The 17,863-nt window shown below is 38.5% G+C and overlaps 2 protein-coding genes across 2 annotated transcripts; one reads left to right on the top strand and one right to left on the bottom strand.

Moving 5' to 3' along the window:
* The first annotated feature begins 176 nt into the window (after positions 1–176).
* Positions 177–8,757, top strand: LOC141599688 (AUGMIN subunit 2-like). Its single transcript, XM_074419783.1, has 6 exons — positions 177–480; positions 1,691–1,813; positions 4,817–4,921; positions 6,567–6,635; positions 7,588–7,701; positions 8,299–8,757. The coding sequence occupies exons 1-6, from the start codon at positions 364–366 to the stop codon at positions 8,533–8,535; spliced, it is 765 nt and encodes a 254-aa protein (XP_074275884.1). The 5' UTR covers positions 177–363; the 3' UTR covers positions 8,536–8,757.
* A 2,518-nt stretch (positions 8,758–11,275) lies between these two features.
* LOC141599679 (uncharacterized) lies at positions 11,276–13,815 on the bottom strand. The gene has a single exon (XM_074419774.1). The coding sequence runs from the start codon at positions 13,575–13,577 to the stop codon at positions 11,583–11,585; it is 1,995 nt and encodes a 664-aa protein (XP_074275875.1). The 5' UTR covers positions 13,578–13,815; the 3' UTR covers positions 11,276–11,582.
* Positions 13,816–17,863: the final 4,048 nt, after the last annotated feature.

Here is a 17,863-nt window from a genome sequence, read left to right as displayed (position 1 = left end):
TGTCCGACCTAATATAACCTTACTCGAATATTTATTATTGACCCGAAAATGAGAAATCCGAAATGACGGGTCGAATCTAATTCCGCAAACCCAAAATTCACCCAACTCGAACTCAGCCGACCCAAACCCGACCGCGTTGGGCGGATCACAAAAAAAAATTGGAATTCACAAAAGTTTAGTGTCAACTTCCTCGTTGCAGTAGTAACAGTGTCATTTCATCTCATATCCTTGATTCCACCATTTTCAGTCTTCTCTTGTCTCTCCATCTCTATCTATCAACCAGACGCCAGCAATCGAATCGAAAAAATTAGGGTTCTATCAAATTACCGAAATTGGTGTGAATTGGGGGGAAATCAGCATAAAATGTCAACAGGAAGTGACACTTCATGGGTTGGGAAAAAACCGTTGAGGAGGGTTGGTGGTATGTCTGATGCACTCTCCATTGCTTCTGATCTTGGTTTTCGCGTCGCTTCTCCTCAGGTTTTGATTCCTAATTTTCCTCTTTAATTGGAGTATTGTTTATTGTTTTCGATTTCAATTGGAAGGTGTTATCTTGAGTTTGAATTGCTGGCGAAATTGGTTGATTTTTTTGAGGTACATTGTTAAATTTCTGGGTGATTTCGGTTCGTTGTATGATTATCCTTGTCGGATTTGTCAATTAATCAATTTGCATCATTTTTGTTTGTGTATTACTGTATGGGTGTTTCAATCAATCGTATGTGCTAAAATTTACTTTGGTTGATCATGAATAAGATTTGAGCTAGTTAATGGGAAACTTCGCTTGAGGGGAAAAATAATGCAGAGTCCGGGTTTTTGTCTTACCCTTAAGTTGGATGAATTGGGCAAGACTGCAAGAGTGAAACTTTGTTTGTATGAATCCGTCACCAAGGACAATTAGAGATTGAGGATCTTTAATCGTTTAGGGTTGAATGTATTATTTGAACTTCATCCATTTTGTAATTGAAGGGATTTCGTAATCAACGGCTAAAAGCTATGTGGGAATTGCAAACCATAAAATCGAGAAAGACCACTGCATAGGACTGATGAGTAGGTGACTTTCGAAATTTAGGTTATATCAGGGACTAATGCTGTTTGTTCTCTTTTGTTTATTGTGTTTTCCTGAATAGAATTGGCAAATTACATAATGCCTTGTTGCATTTACTTTTCACAAAGCTAAGGCTGACCATTTTCTCTCTTATGTTCATCAGTATTTTTGAAGATCAAGTTTGAACTAATTACTAATTCATAGTGCTGAATGTATATTACATTGTCTTAGTTAGAGAGAGGGGGAGAGAGGGTTATTCTTCTACTTTTAATCGAGGATTTTTAGAATGGTGATCTTTCCTTCCCAATGCTCTTAACACCTGTAAGCCTCTCATTGAGTAATCTACAGTATATGACTATTAAGTTCTAAAGAATGATAATGCGCTGATATTTTTTGTTGTTATACAAGTATCTATCTGTCTTTTTTTTTTCTAGTTCTCAAATACATGGTTGTTATATCGTACTTGCAAAATATTATGCTGATGTTTTTGAGAGTTGAGACTATGGCTTGTCCACTAGTTCTTAGTGTTAGATTCTAATTTCTATCTGTGGTTGATTTTATTATATTGTTTTCATTATCAGACTTGGGTAATAAAAAGTTTTGAAGATGCATGAGACATATCATTCAGTTTAGTATTCTCTGTAGGAGGAGCTCCATAATTCATTTTCTCCTAGGGAAAAGGGTGATGACTTGGTAAGAGTTTTGAGAGACCTTACAGGAGTCCAGAGAAAAATCGCAGATTTAGAAGTGGAATTGCGAGGCAGAAAGGTGATTGATCAACCTTTATATTTCTGGTGCCTATTTTAGCTGTACTGTATTATTCTTCGATTACTCTTCAACTGATATATGAATTCATGATCTAGAACTTGGCTTTGTTCTATGTCAGCTTCTTAGTTAAGTACTTTGTATTTTATATGGGGGATGGTGGAGTCCTTAAGTGATGAGTTGATGACCATTGGATTGAACTCCTTTAATATGTACTGAATAATCAAAAAGGACCCTTGGCTCATGATATATTTTGCTATGTGCTCTAAGGTCCTTTCTAGCTTCTCAAACTACAATTGTTAAATCTTCCGTGAAAGATTATTATGACCATATGTGTCACGGTCCGGAACTTTGAGCCGGAATGTGGCGCGCAACCTTGTTTATCACACGATAAGAATGCTTGCTAACTTATACCTTGAATAAATCACTTTTTGCCCTGGATACCAAACTTGATACCAAATCTTTAAAAAATGCCTTAAATTGACGATTTTGCCCTTACTAATTTGATGGTTTTTAGTGGTGGTAATTGTGGGTGTGTAGGTTAATAGGTGGGAAAGGGATGATGGCGTTTAATTAGTAAGGAGAAGATCGTCAATTCAAAGCTTTTTTCGATATTTGGTATCAAGTTTGGAAGAAAATATTATTTTGGGTATAAGATTGTAAGGAAAGTTATCTTAGGTATAAGATTTGAAAAAGTGAGTTATTCAAGGTATAAGTTATCAAAAAACCCTTAACATTATTAAGAACATAAATACCTCCATAGAAATGGCTTTACCATAAACCATATCATTAAATGAAAAAGTACAACAATTGTCCTTAGATCACAAAAGAAAAACCTTCCGCGTCTAACACGGAGATAGAGATAATATTCTTAGTTAAAGTTGATTTAAAAACAACTCTAAACCATTAGCTAAGGTGAGTACATATGTCCCCACGGAAACGGCCGCTACTTTAGCTCCATTCCCCATGCGTAGGTCCACATCACCCTTGGCTAGTGCTCCCGCGTCCTTCAGCCCTACAAATGATTACAAAGGTGAGATCTACATCCGGTATCTAATATCCAAGCATAATTAATGTCTATCATATAGAGAGTAGAGGAGATTATACCTTTTGGCGTCACACGCCCGACCTTTATGTCCAAGGACAATTTCGCCTCCAATGGCCCTTGCCATTACAATAATAGCATTCGACATCGGGATGTTTGCCAATCTTTGGCTTGGTCTTGCTATTCTTAATAGCTTTGCCCTTTCCTTTGTCTTGCTTTTTGAATTGGGTCTTTCCTTTCCCCTTTCCCTTCCGAACCCAAGGTTTAAGTTCTTCAATCGCATTGAAAGAACGTCCTTTTTCTCACTCTCACTTGCCTCCATGTCCCTCTCCTTGGGTAAGGAGAGCATGAAGCTCATGGAAACTCTTATCCATGTTGTTCATGTTATAGTTCACCCTAAAATGGGCAAATTTGTTGGTAAGTGGGTGGAGAATGCGGTCCACTGCAAGCTTCTTTGGAATAGTACACCTTAGATGCTCTAGAGTGTCAACATGCTCAACCCATTTTGAGCACATGTGGGCCAACATTTTGGCCCTTTTCAAGCTTTGCTTCGAAAAAATGCACCGTGGCCTCATATTGGCGGATTTGCGGTGTTTGAGAAAACATCGTTCTTACCTTCGTGAATATCTCATGTGCATTGAGAGAGATACAACGAAGCTTGAGACTAGAAGCCATGGACCATATCAAGACATTTTTGACATCGTTTGAGACCTTCATATGGTCATCATAGGCGGTTCGTGCTGCCACAATAGCCCTTGGGCTGAGTTCGGACGGTGGGGTTTCAACCAAGTAGCGCATCACGTTATCGGATACCGCGGCGCTTTTGATGGTTGACTCCCATTTGACGAAATTACTTCCGTAATCTTTCAAAATACACTTGTCCATTCCGAATTTGTAATAATTTAGTTAATTTGATTAGCTAGGTGGCCATACTAGGATTTAATATTTTTGCATGTTTATATTTTGCTTGTCCATCATGCCAAAATCGCCGCACATGCATTTTTTTTTTTATTTTGCGATTGTCAATTAACGGTTATTCACAATTCACCAACTAGTTCACTTATATGAGTCCGCCAATATGAGGCCGCAGTGCGTTTCTTCGAAGCAAAGCTTGAAAAGGGCCAAAATGTTGGCCCACATGTGCTCAAAATGGGTTGAGCATGTTGACGGCGTCTAGGGTGTACTATTCCAAAGAAGCTTGCGGTGGACCGCATTCTCCACTCACTTACCAACAAGTTTGCTCATTTTAGCGTGAACTATAACACGGATAAGAGTTTCCATGAGCTTCATACTCTCCTTACCCAAGCTGAGGGAAATGGAGGCAAGTGGGAGTGAGAAAAAGGACGTTCTTTCACTGCGATTGAAGAACTTAAACCTTGGGGTTCGGAAGGGAAAGACCCAATTCAAAAAGCAAGACAAATTTGATAGTTTGAGTGCCGTAGCAGGATACATTAATGAGAAGTGGTTTTGATTGACTAGCACCTCTCATAGAGGCAAATTTGATAGTTTGAGTGCCGTAGTAGGATACATTGATTGTGCAGAATAGCGGCGATAACGTTTTGTAAACACCTAAAAACGTATCTTAAGCTAAAAACGGGACTCAAAGATTCGACACGCATGAAGTAGTCTTGGAGTACTAAATGAAACTAAAAACACACATGAGTACAAATAAGAAATCTAGGGCTTGAAGTGAAAGGACCGTGCGCGCAATTCTCAGGGATTATGCGGCTAAAAGTGCGGCTCCTTACAATATGCCTAAGAGAAAATTGAGAGCGTTTAGTTATTCTGTTTTTCTTATCATGCTGTTGTTATGTTCCTTTCTACAATGTGTGTTTGAACACTGTTGCTTCAGCAAAATATCGTGCCTGTCCTCGCCATCGTAACTTGAGCTGACTGGATTATTTATATATGCTCGTAACAATGTTGTAGTCAACTAATTGATTTGTGTTTATCATGGTCAGGATGACAAAAATGTAGCATATTTGACACATGTGAGTGAAATGGAAAAGAAGATTGAGACGTTGTCTAGAATTACCACTATACTAAAAGATGTCATTCAAAATAAGGTATCTTTCTAGTGTATTTCACTTGCTTGAAGTCGATTTATCTTTTGTGTATCTTAGATTGGTCATTATGATACAGTTGCATGTAGAAGTTCACTCGTTTATTGCTGTTATTTTTCTCTGTTCGTGAGAGGCAATAAGAGACCCTCTTTGGTGCCTATTCATTATGTTTCTGTATCACCTATCAGCAAAAGCCCACTCTGAAATCTGAATGCATTAAAATGGGAGGCTGCCAAAGAGAAAGACAAAACATAATGTCTTCATTCTTCAAATCAGATAAAAGAAAAGAAGATATATGAGTCCACCCATTTAAAGTGGCTTATGAACTGAACTGACATATAAACTTATGTGAGCTGGGTTCAGTTGATTACGGCGAGATTTAATAATTCAGACATTTTTGTAATTGGTACTCGCTTCTTCCTACTAACTCTAAATCAGTGGGTTACTGCTGGACTTTGTATATTGTTTTATTACTTGGTGGATTACCCTCAATAAGAAGTATAATTTTAGTTACAAAAAAATAGTTTTATGGTTGTGTACTCGTGCAGTTATGCTTCACTTAACTTTTAATGACCTTCACAGCCCACTCTGATCCTTGGTGCCCCAAAACGGAGGTATAAGGGGGCGCTTTGGTTCATACTAGCGAAAGGGAATGAGATTCGAAAATGGAAACAAAGGGAAAGGAAAGGGATATCCTTCCTTGTTTGGTTGTTATAAGTAAGGAAAAGAAAAAAAAGATCCAAAATCAACACCTTAAACCGCCACCGCTGAACGTCCTCTACTAGTACCCACACTACCCACCTCGCCGGCCACCTTCCATCATCGGCGCCCTCTTCAGGCTCACCGTCACCGGCAACCCACCCCTATGTGTCGTTGCCCTCCATCTCCCCTTCAAGAAACCTCACCCTACCCCCAACAAACACTACCCTAAACACCAAAAAAAGCACTCCCCACCAACCGAAACCCCCTCTCCCACCCCTATTTGGTGTTTATAGGGGTGGGGGAGGGGATTTTGGGTGGTGGGGGAGTGTTCTTTTGGTAGTTGGGGTAGGGCGAGGTTTTTCGAAGAGGAGGGAAAAGGGGTTGAGGAGGGTGGTGGAATGAGGGCGGGCCAGAGTAGCCGTCGAGGTGTCAGAGTAGGAGCATCGGTATGCTTGTTGTTGGCACACGTGTTGTTGGTGGTGTGTGTCGGTGGTTGAGGGTGGATGTGGGTGATAGAGTGGTGGATGTTGGTAGATGAATGAGGTAATCAGGAAAGGGTATGGGATTTTCTTGTGGGGCGGGGGAATGGATTTGGGAGTATGAGGGATTGAGGGGTAAACCCATTCCCAAATATGGGTATAGGGAATGATTATTTCCATCAACCAAACATTAACAAAGGGAATAGATACATTTCATTCCCTTTACCTTTTCTGAAACCCCCCAACCAAACGCCCCCCAAGTGTAAACCTTTTTCTAGCTCATTATCCCTTTGTTTTAATTTCTGAATAGCACACCTGCTGATTTACTGTTAGAGAATGGAGTGTTCTGATAACAGAATATACATTGAATTAGGTGATCATATTAAATTCAGAATTATTGACTGCTTGTTTATGACTTTATGTACTGGTCCAATTGATATTTCATTTGTTTTTCGTAATCATTGTAGGATCGGATAATTGCTCGTCTTCAGCAACCATATTCACTGGATTGCATTCCTGTTGAGGCAGAATTCCAGGTTTGTAGTCACTTACATTTTTGCATGCGTGCAAATATCAGTTTGTAGCCTTCTCTAGTTATGTATATGGGTTTTTAGTATGCTAGGGCCTAGGAGCACTGTTCTTGTACCTGTTTATGGAACAAGTAATTCATTTGTTTCACTCTACGAGAACTTTCAGTGATTGCAAGGTTGGGGCTTTAGATGGCCAATCCTTGAACCCTTAGTTTAAAAGAAGACAGCTTCAGAAAATGGAGGAAACCTTTTTCTCTTTGGACAAGCTAAATCACAATCCCTCCAACATAGTAAAGATTTGTAGGGAGAACTAGCTCGTTTAGGTGCTGGTAGTTTCTTAAATGCTTTGAATATGTATGCACTATGCTTCCATATTTAGGGCACTTCATCCATGTGAATTTTGCTTGTATAAGTAATATATAATTTTGTGAATTTTGCTTGTATAGGTAATTGATAAGTACACGCATACTTGGATAACCAACAATAAGTCCCATAAGTTTTGGCTTTCTCTGTCACAAGTCACAAGTCACAACCAGAAAGCAACTGCAAACTGTTGTATTTCCGTAACTTCATATTCTCCGTAAGATTTAGAAAAATAAACCAATTGTGACAGGCCATGGTAACTATTATGTGATGTATGAAGTCTAATGACATTCTACATTTGACCAACATTGTAAGGTGGATAAGTAAAAAATACTTCAAATTCAGGCTTTTACCTGTAAATACTCCATGAGTGATAGTCATTGTTGCTTGTTCGTCGGGGAACAACTTTACTAGTTTAAGATTAGATAATTAGTAAATTAGCCTGTAAACTGTAAGTTTTATAAAGAGTACGAGCATTAAAAAATGTGAATTAGTGGGTGAACTAGTTAACCAACGATGTGTCTTTTACCTCTTACTTGGTGAATGTTGGATGTTTCCGCTAATACACTTTTCACTTGTACCTTCATGCATTCAGAAACAATTTTCAGAATTACTGATGAAAGCTGCTAGTGATTATGGAGCATTATCTGCATCTGTTGCAGATTTTCAATGGACCCAAAATTTTAAGGAACCCCCGACAATCTGGGCTGTATGTCTCTATAACCTCTGTCATCTTTTCTGGTTGTTAATTTGACTGATTAGAGAGATGCTAGTTTGTTAAATGAAATGCTATTACCCTGGTTCATATGAAATGACTTGTTGTATGTATACTTGTATTTGTTATTGGTTTTATAACATGATTTCATATCATGGATAGAATTACGCTATCCTCAACTATCTTACTCAGAACTGTCACCAAGTATCGAAGTTGGGGGGCATGTTGAGGGTCTCCGACATGGCTTTTTAAGAAAGCGCATCATTCTTTCGCTTAAGATGAAGTTTTTAAATGATTACAAATCTCGGTTTGAGACTCGATTTTGGAATCGGGATTCTTGGCCAGAATGGTTGGAAACTTGATACCGCCTTAAAATGAGGTGGTAGTAATCTCCCAAAACATGATAACCCGGTCATTATCCGGTGTCGTGGCCTAGATTATATACCATGCATGCTACACACTTCGAATGATGCAACATATGTTTTGGTGGATTTGCTTTTAGTTCCTTAGCTTGCTTCAGCTGTCATAGGAGTGCAGTATGTGTCGGTAACTCTGATATCTATGCTCCCTGCCCGTCTTACTTGATTGTAGGAGATGTTGCGGCCTATTCCTGTAGCTTTAGCATCATGCACACGTTTTTTTGAAGCCATGTCAGCAATGAGGGAATCGTTTGCTACCCTGCAAAAGATAAGGGTGGCCCCCGACCATTTGTCCGCCTCTTCGCCATCAACACCTTCCAGAGATACTCATCGGAGTACAGCTGGAGATTCTGAGTGTGTAACCCCATCTCCGTGGAGGAACCATTCGAACTTCAGTGATCTAGCTTAAGGCAAGAAGTGTATATGGAGATGTCTGATCTGGTCGAGCTTCTAACTTCTCAAGTGTGTAACTCCTCCTCAATTAAAACATTAGTGTTGTAAATCAACAGTTTTTTATACTCCCTCCGTCCCGGTTATTTGTTGTCCTTTGGTTTTGGCACAAAGACCAAGGAAAGGGGAGGGAGCCAGTTACTAAATGACAAGTGGAATAAATTGAGTTTGAATGATCAAATTACTCATCAAATTCATTCTTAAAATAGAAAGGACAACAAATGACTGAGACACCCCAAAATGGAAAAGGACAACAAATGACCGGGACAGAGGAGTATTATTTTTGTTTGTTGTTTGGCTTTTTATTGGTCAGTTCGTATTTAGATGGTGTAGATAGTTAGATACCCGTATTTGTCATACTGGCATATGTAAACAACTCCCGCGAAATACTAGATAATGATATGATGCCAACATGTTTTGGTATTGCTAACAATGCTAAGTAAGCCTGCGACCCATGGAGCTCAGATAATGCATAGCTCGGATTAGAAAATACACTTTTTCGGAGATTACTGCCTCGTTTCTCGTAAAATGAAGGTATTTTGAGTCGAAAATAATTTCAGTGTCAAAATTGTTGTTTGGTCAGTCCGCAAAAAATAATCCCAAGTTAATCTTTGTAGACTAATCCCAAGTTGTTAACGTTCCGCTTTTGCACACAGCTCTTATGCGAGAAAAAAGGATTACGCATCTGAGATAGTACCTTAGACCTTGTAGTTTTTGAATATATACACATTTTTTCTGAGCATATTACCATTTATAAATATAGTTTTTGAGTAATATTATATTTTTTTAGTGTAATGTTTTAGTAGATGTGTTCAAAAACTTTATACTAAAGCAGAACTCAAAAACTTTAAAATAAAACTCAGAAAATAAACAATAAGAGGTATTACCTCAGATGTATCGTCTTTTTTTTTGGTCAATTCCTTAGATGTATAGTCTATGAACTGCTCTTATGCCATTTATTGTTTGTAGAGGAAGAAAATGATATTTGGAAATAGACAATAAAAAAAAATTCAAAAAAACACTGTGGTAATATAAAAAGTTTTTTTTAGTTAAAAATGGAGATCAAATAAAAGAGAAAATATTTCTTTCAAATTCCAAACTTTACAATAATAAATTATTTCTTTTTTTAAACGATTTATAAAAATATAATTTTGGATTTTAACATATTTATAAAATCATAAATTACTCATGACATTTGTAAAAGAAAATAGTGTGACTTTTCCATATTTTTTTTCAATTTATTTAGTAGAAAATTTGAGGGTTATATTATGAGTGTAAAATCGGAACATTAACAATTTGAGATTATATTAGGATGATTGTAACCTGGGATTATTTATGGCGGACCGACCAAACTTGGATTTATTAGGGGCAATTTTGTCATTTTTTCGTTACAATTTTGGTGTTAGCCTGGTTACTAGTTACTCTACATTTAACTTTATTAATTTATATTTTGTAAAACATAAACTATAAATGTCAAAAATTAGTGAGAAAAGCATCCAATGAAGATTTATATTATTTTTTATAACTATAAAATTTTAAATGATTATTTTATTATATATGAAAACACAGATTTGTGTAAGGGGATTTTACATAAACTTATCTTTAACAGGATATTTTTCATTTTTTCATACTATTAGTAATAATTTTAATATGAAAACACAGAAAATGGAAATAAATTTATATATTGTACAGTCCAAATATAGTCCAGGCATCACATGCAGTCACACACTTTCAGTAACAACAGCTGACAAAAGCATCCAATGCCGATTATTCTAACTGCAAATCTCTTGACTTTCTGGCATTGTAAAAATATGAATACAAGAACAATCTGCATCATGTGAAAATGTTACACAAGAAATGGTAAAAAAAAACAAGTAAAATGTCAAAGTAACAAAAGGCGGTGAAAACAAGTTGATGAATGAATGTTAAAAAAAGCAATAAATGTTTAGGACGAGAAGAGTTTAATATAAGAAGTTAAGGACATGGGACAGGGACAGTGTCAGTAATTTAATACACAGTACGTTCAGTAGCCCATGAGCTATTTTGCAGACCCAACACCATTATTTTATTACTTTGTCTTCTTACCTTGGGAACTTGCTACCATTCTCCCTAAACTATTTCTAAGATACTTAACACAAATTCTCATTTGTGACGAACAATATCCATCACAAGTTTATAACGAGTTAAATAATACCCAAATAAATAGTTAAAGACAAATGATTTGTAATTCTCTAGGCACTCTATTTCTGTATTATCTACCCATGTAGGTGATATTTAACTCGTCACAAGCTCGCAAGGGAGACATTGTTTTTTTAATAAGGGGGTGCTCTTTTGAACCGAATGGAGTTGAATTGAACTGAACTTAATGAAGCTGAACTGAATTGAAATTTGATAAGATGAATAGAGTTGAGATAAACAGAGTTAAACTGAAGTGAGCTGAATGAGAGTTGAAATTAAGTGGAAAAGAACAGGAGGTGTTTTCGTCAATTGTTTACCTTTCTATTGCTTTTGATAAACAATTTTATCTTCTACACTCAATTTGTACCACTTATCATCAAATAATTGATCATCTTTTATTTCTTTGATCTTTGTGTCAAAATCAAAGATAAACAAATAACCGAAACGGAGAGAGTAACTATTATTTATGGTGCTTCACATTAGTAGCTCCCTCCATGGCTCCATCCCATGTTAAACTTCATTTCAAAATATCTTTGAGAATTCAAATAAAAAAATTATTGCAACCCATACTGGTTTGTTACATTTTAAGTTGAAACCAACCCTACTGATTCCACAATCCACATCGATATAAAATCTGTTTGTAACATTTTCAAACAAAAACAAGACCCGTTAACTTAAAACAGCCATGGTAACCAAAAAGGCATGCAACGTACATATAGTACACTTGTCCAATCTTTAAATACATCTGATACATTTCCATTATTCCAAAAAAAAAAAAAACTAACCAACCAAGTATACTTATACAACTTCTACGTATAAAACAATAAACTAATTATTATTATTATTATTATTTAGACGATAAGTAGCGGTTTCAACATTACTAAACCGTCCTAATCGCAAAGACTCATTATTCTTGGGTTCTGAATCTGAATCAGGCAAATCTGGCCTAGCTGGCTCTGACTTACATCTCCTCAGCTTGAATCCCCTTTCTTCATTTTTACCGCCCACTTTATTTACATCACCATTACTTTTTACCCCAACTGAAGGCAGTAACTCACTAAAACAAGCACCACCATGTTCACCATCCTTTTCAGCACAAACTCCCACGTTCTTTTTACTTTCTTCACTGATGCTGAAATTACTGCCTTCATTTCCCCTCGTTTCTGCTGTCAAATCTCTGTTTTTCAACAACATTATTTCTGCCAACGATGACGACTTACACCTTGTCAATACCACTGCATTTTCCGTCTGCGAAGCCGTCGACCTTTCCGACACCGATCTTCTTCTCTTTGTTTCTTCCTTTTCGCCCCAGAACCTCCGTGCTAACGATGACGACCTACACCTGGTCAATAACGATGCAGTTTTCGACTGCGTAGACATTTCCGATGCTGAACTTTTTCTCCTTGTTTCTTCTTCCTCTTTCTTTTCGCCCCAGAACCTACTTGCCAAAGATCTAGACCTCGTTAATAACGAGTTTTTCGGTACTTTTGTCCGCATTTCCGATGCTGAACGTCTACTCGTTGTTTCTTCCTCTTCTTTTTCGACCCAGAACCTAGATGGTAATGTCCGCATTTCCTGTCCTGGAGCTCTACTCGTTGTTTCTTCCTCTTCTTTCTCGACCCAGAACCTAGATGCTAATGTCCGCATTTCCGATGCTGAACTTTTCCTCCTAATTACTTCCTCAACACCTTCTTGGCTACAAAATCTATTTCCTAACGACGAAGATCGAGACCTCGTTAACACCAACGCATTTTTCGGCGGTGTTGTCGCCGAATTTGTCCGCATTTCCGATGCTGAACTTCTTCTCCTTGTTACATCCTCACCTCCTCCTTCCCCCAAGAACCTCGTTAACACCAACGCATTTTTCGGCGGTGTTGTCGATATTACTGTCCGCATTTCCGATGCTGAACTTCTTCTCCTTATTTCCTCCACCTCCTCTTCCCCAGCGAACCTATTCCCCAACGACGAAGATCTCGACCGCGTTAACAACAACGCGTTCTTCGGCGGTGTAATACACATAGTAGGCCCCATTTCCGAAGCCGAACTTCTCCTCCTAGTTTCTTCCACCAATTCTTCCTCACCCCAAAACCTCGACGCCAACGACGACGACCTAGACCGCGTTAATAAAAACGCATTTCTCGGAGGCGTAGTCCCACTAATTTCCGAAACCGAACTTCTTCTTCCTCTATCAAACCCATCATCTTCATCTCCATCTCCATCATCAAATTGACGCATTCCAAAACCCCTTATAACCCGCCCTCCATGTTCTTGTTGTTCCTCTTGTCTCCGCTCTTTCCCTTCTTCAAACCTCGAAGACGAGCCGCCATTCCTGGACGACGAAGCCGTCCTAACCCTCCTTCCATTACGACGACAATCGAAACACTCGAAACACAACACCCATCTCCAGCACCAACTCCATCTCCATCTCCACCTCCACCTCCAAGTACAATTCCATTTAGGTGAATAACACCCCTTAAAATTACACAAACTCGGAATATAATTAAAATAATTCCGTTGTTTCGGTCGATTATTTTTCGATTTACGCTTCTTATTCGCATTAATCTTACTCCGTCTAACCCTTACTTGACCAATGCAAGTAACTTTAGGCGAAGAAGGCTCTTGTGTAGCCTCAATACCAGTAGAAGTAGTAGTAATACTCTTCTTTCTTCTGAAAAATAAAGGACTGGCTTTAGACCGACCGCGACTTCTACTACTAACATCGCTTCTCAAGAACCGCATTAATGGTGGAGGAAACTTCTCGGTTCTACCGGGACTAGATATCGGTTTCGACGACGACGAAAGGATTCTCATTCTTATCCTCATCCTTACTACCCTTGTGGTTTTTCTCACTTGCTTTGATTTTTCTCACTTGTTTTTTTGTTTGTTAGGAAGAGGAAGGGATAGGAGGGAAAGTGTGTGAATGAATATTTGGGGAAGAAATGGGGTTGAGATTTTTGGTCCTCCCCTTTCCTTTCATTTCCTTTCCCTTTTGTTTATTTTTGCTTTGTTGTTATTGTAAGGTTCATTTTGTTTTTTTTCTTTTCCTTTTTATTTTAGGAGTGTTAAGTGTTGGGTATACTATGTAATAAAGTTGGCAAACTCACTTATTTCTGTGATTCGACTTGAACTCTATGATTTGATTTGAAATGACTAATTTAATGGATTCTGTGTTCTAAATTATTTCCTCGCTTTTATATAAGGTTAACCTTTTAGTAAAGGGTTATTTAACATAAATACTCCAAACTATAGGGGGCCTTCTCATAATACTCCAAACTCTGTTTTAACTCAAGATAAAACCAACTATAGGGTATACTCTCTCAAAATAGAATTAGAAGACCGATTACCTGCTTAGCAAGTCATTATCATCTTAAATTTTTTAATAACAATATTAATAATAAAAAAATTATTTAAAACCCCTTCCTCTCTCAAACAGTCAAACTCATTCACCAAAATTGTTCAATCCCCTCCACCTCACGCCACCACCGTACCTTACTGCCAAACTTCGGCCACCGCTCCTCAAGCCACCGAAGCTTCAACCACCATAATTAATAATATCCACACTCCCTTACTCCGACCACCACCGCTCCTCAAGCCGCCGCTCTTTTAGATCCGAGCTCTTTTCATTCCTTTTACCGACGCAGCAGCCAATATTAGACCACCTAGAAGCAATCCATACACTACACTGCATCATCAGTTCGAGTATCGTCGCGGCGCCTGAAATATATACCTTCTTGTTCCATTCATTAATTCGACCACCACCATTGATACACCACTAACTTCTTTGTTCGGCCTTGATTCTCGCACCCACATCCGTCCTTTCGTCCACACCTACAACAAACCCACCTTCTTATCCACCCTAAATCAACCACCATCTTCTCCCCTTTACCAACCAATCACCCTCACACCACAACCATTTCCTGCCCCATCACATCCACTCTAAAAATCCATAGTTATTCGATCTCAAAGGTCTTTGTCGCCATTGATGGTGTTCGGAAATCCTAGGAGAGATAATATGGTAATTTGGGGTAAATAATAAAATTGGCATATAATTGTGAGATGGAGAATTGGGGATTTGAGGTTCGTGTTCTCGCATGATCGAGATTAGAGTAATTTTCGGTGGCAGACGATCATGGTGGTGCTGTGGTGATTGCCAGTGGAGAGGTTTGGTGGTGGACTCTAGGTGGTGAATGAATGGTGTATGGTGACTTCATGGTGAGGGACGATATTTCAATTTTCAAGTTGATTTATTTCATAAATAAAAAATAACAATTACCTTCCACTCCAACAAAAAAAAGGAAATAAATTGAAGGTTGAACAAGATGAAGATAACAATGAATAAAACGAAGGTTGAACAAAAAAAAAGGGGGAATAAATTGCAGTTTACGTGATATTGGAAGAGGAAGGAAAAAACAAAAAGAGAAAAGTGGGACCCGCAAAAGAAACTACCTACTATTTCAGGTCAATAAAAACCCAATTCTATTATAAGATAACAAGAGTAATAGTTGAGTATAATCCTAGTTAAATTGAAGTTTGGAGTAATTTGAGAAAGACTCTAATAGTTTAGAGTTGACATTAAATAACCCTTTAGTAAATGGGAAAAAGAAAGGGCGTCATCGGGTGACACCTAATTTGGGCACCAGCTTCTCACATGGGGTGAGTGGGAACTAATAGAATATCCCAAGATATTCTGTTTGTTATTCTGTATATTATTTGTATCCATATTTAGAGGAGATATTATCTTGCATATCACATAATTATAGGAGTAAATATTGTAATTAGTTGGCAACTGACTCTTGTATATATTGACGTTGGTTTGAGGAATAAAGCAAGGAATTCCAATCTTTCATGGTATCAGAGAATTTCTCCTTCTAAAACCCTCTTCCTTCGTCTCTCCTCACCATGACTAACGGCAAAGCCGACAAACACTCTTCCTTCCATCCCACCTTTGGCGTCACCAACATCAAAAATCATATCCCCATTACCCTCAAGATGGAGAAGGTCCAATACTCTAGTTGGGCCGAATTATTTCTCAATACTGCTGCTGCTTTTGAGGTCTCCGACCATGTAGTCGATCCTTCCACCGGCGCTCCCTCTGCCACCGTCGCTGAGACCCCCCTCTGGCTCCGCCTTGATGCCATTGTTAAACAATGGATTTATGCCACTGATATAGGACCATTTTGCACTCTTTTTCTCTCTATTTTCATGCATATTCGACCCCATTTAAGGCGGTTTTGTACCCCCTTTACTCTCGATTGTAGTCCCGATTCCCTTTACTATGACACTTTGGCCCCCTTGCAGAAATTGAGGCGGGAACGGGCGAAATTAAGCTAGAAAGACGGGATTTCCAAGCTATGCATGAAAGATGAAGGAAATTATGCTGGAGAAGTACCCTCGGTAGGTAGGTTTCAAGAACGGCCACCCTACCGGGAGTACATATTACAAGGAAATGAAGGAAGGAAGCTGGAGAAGCATCCCCAGCCGGTGGCCCGGCGGCCGGTCAGCCGGCCGGGAAGGCACATTGCTGAAGAAACAAAGAATTTGGAAGAAAGTTACAGAAACCTCCCAGCCGGTCAAATGACCGCGGCCGGCTAGCCGGCTGGGAGTCCCTCCAAAGGCAAAAAGTCAAGCTCCAAAGTCAGTTTGCCCTGCATGGCCAAGTGACGCCGGCGGCCGGTTGACCGGCCGTGCACACTGATGACTTCAAAACTTCAATTAAAAACCCAGGAAACTCCCAGCCGGTCAAATGACCATGGCTGGGATTGACCACGGGAGTGCATTTACGAGTTTCAAAGCCCATTTCCAATTTCGGTCCTAATCCTTGTATAACCTATATATACCCCCTCTTAAACCCTTTTGTACACCAACCCTAGATCCAGAATATTTACCCTTTCAAGTTTAAAACTTTGTTAATTATTTTGCTAATCATTCCCTAATTAAGCTAGTTCTTCAATCAATTAGTGATTGAATTTGGGTTTGTAAGAAGATTGAAGGATTTCCTTCTTTATTATTTCTATCCAAATTCCTCTTTCACTATTTTGTTGGTATTAATTCTCTCCCTATTTTCATTTGTTTACATTTTTGTTCTTCTTTTATGTTTGTTAGATTGTTTAAGTTAAGATTATTGGAATTGTTTGATTGTTGTTGATAATTTCATTGTTCATCTTTCATTGTTCATCTTTCCTTTGTTTCTCTTTCCTTTGTTCATCTTTGGGTAGTTGTCCTCAAAGACTTAATCTTTGAGTTGATTTGGTTAAAGATTGTGTCTTTAGGTTTAATCACTCTCATTATTAGATTAAATCATCTTACCTTACTCCCATTGTTAGATTGTTGCATGTTTAATAGTGAATTTCATCTTCTCACCATGTTCATGACCAAAGTTTCCATCTTTATTGTTTATTTTGCAATTAGGACCATGATTAGTGAGTAGTCTTCCACTAGGGCTCGGTTTGACCCAACATGAGTAATTTCATTAGTTGAATTTCATAAAGGCTAATTATTTGGGGAAATTGGTGAGGGTAGTTTAGAGGGTTGACTTGGTTTATGGGTTGACTTTTGGGTAGTGTCGACTTACGACCCTTGACCACCAACGAGAGTTGGTTAGGTTGTGATTTGGATACCCGAGACTTGACCCTATTGTTGACCTCGGTTGAGACCGAAAGGGAGAACCGGGGTAGGACACCTCTAAATTAGCGTTTGAAATCGACCCTCGAGAGAGGGAGTGGGATGACCCGGGAATTGACGGGGCTTAATGACCTTAGCAAATATTGGACTACCTTGGGAATAATGCATGTTTTTGGGGTAGTCGGGTATTGAGTTAGGGATTCCGACCTTCGAACCCGAGAGGGGGGTTGGTGGGTAGCACTAGTGTCCTATTTCGAACCCGAGAGGGGGGTCTTAGGCGAATTAGAGTCGTCACCTCCTCACCTAACTACCCTTGTGATTAGCCTAGAGATTCGATTGTGTGGAATTACGAATTGTTTGGGGAGAACCGAGTCTTAGGCTTTTAAATTATTTGATTTCCATCTATTTATTTTATCTTGCTCTTTCTCTTAGTTTGTTTTTATTTAGTGGTTTTACCTTGTTGTTGGTAGTTTTAGTATAACCTTCAT

Source organism: Silene latifolia, chromosome 1, assembly GCF_048544455.1.
Source record: "Silene latifolia isolate original U9 population chromosome 1, ASM4854445v1, whole genome shotgun sequence".
Taxonomy (NCBI): Eukaryota; Viridiplantae; Streptophyta; class Magnoliopsida; order Caryophyllales; family Caryophyllaceae; genus Silene; species Silene latifolia.
Note: the sequence above shows the minus strand (reverse complement) of the source record. Positions and strands in the feature narration are given on the sequence as shown.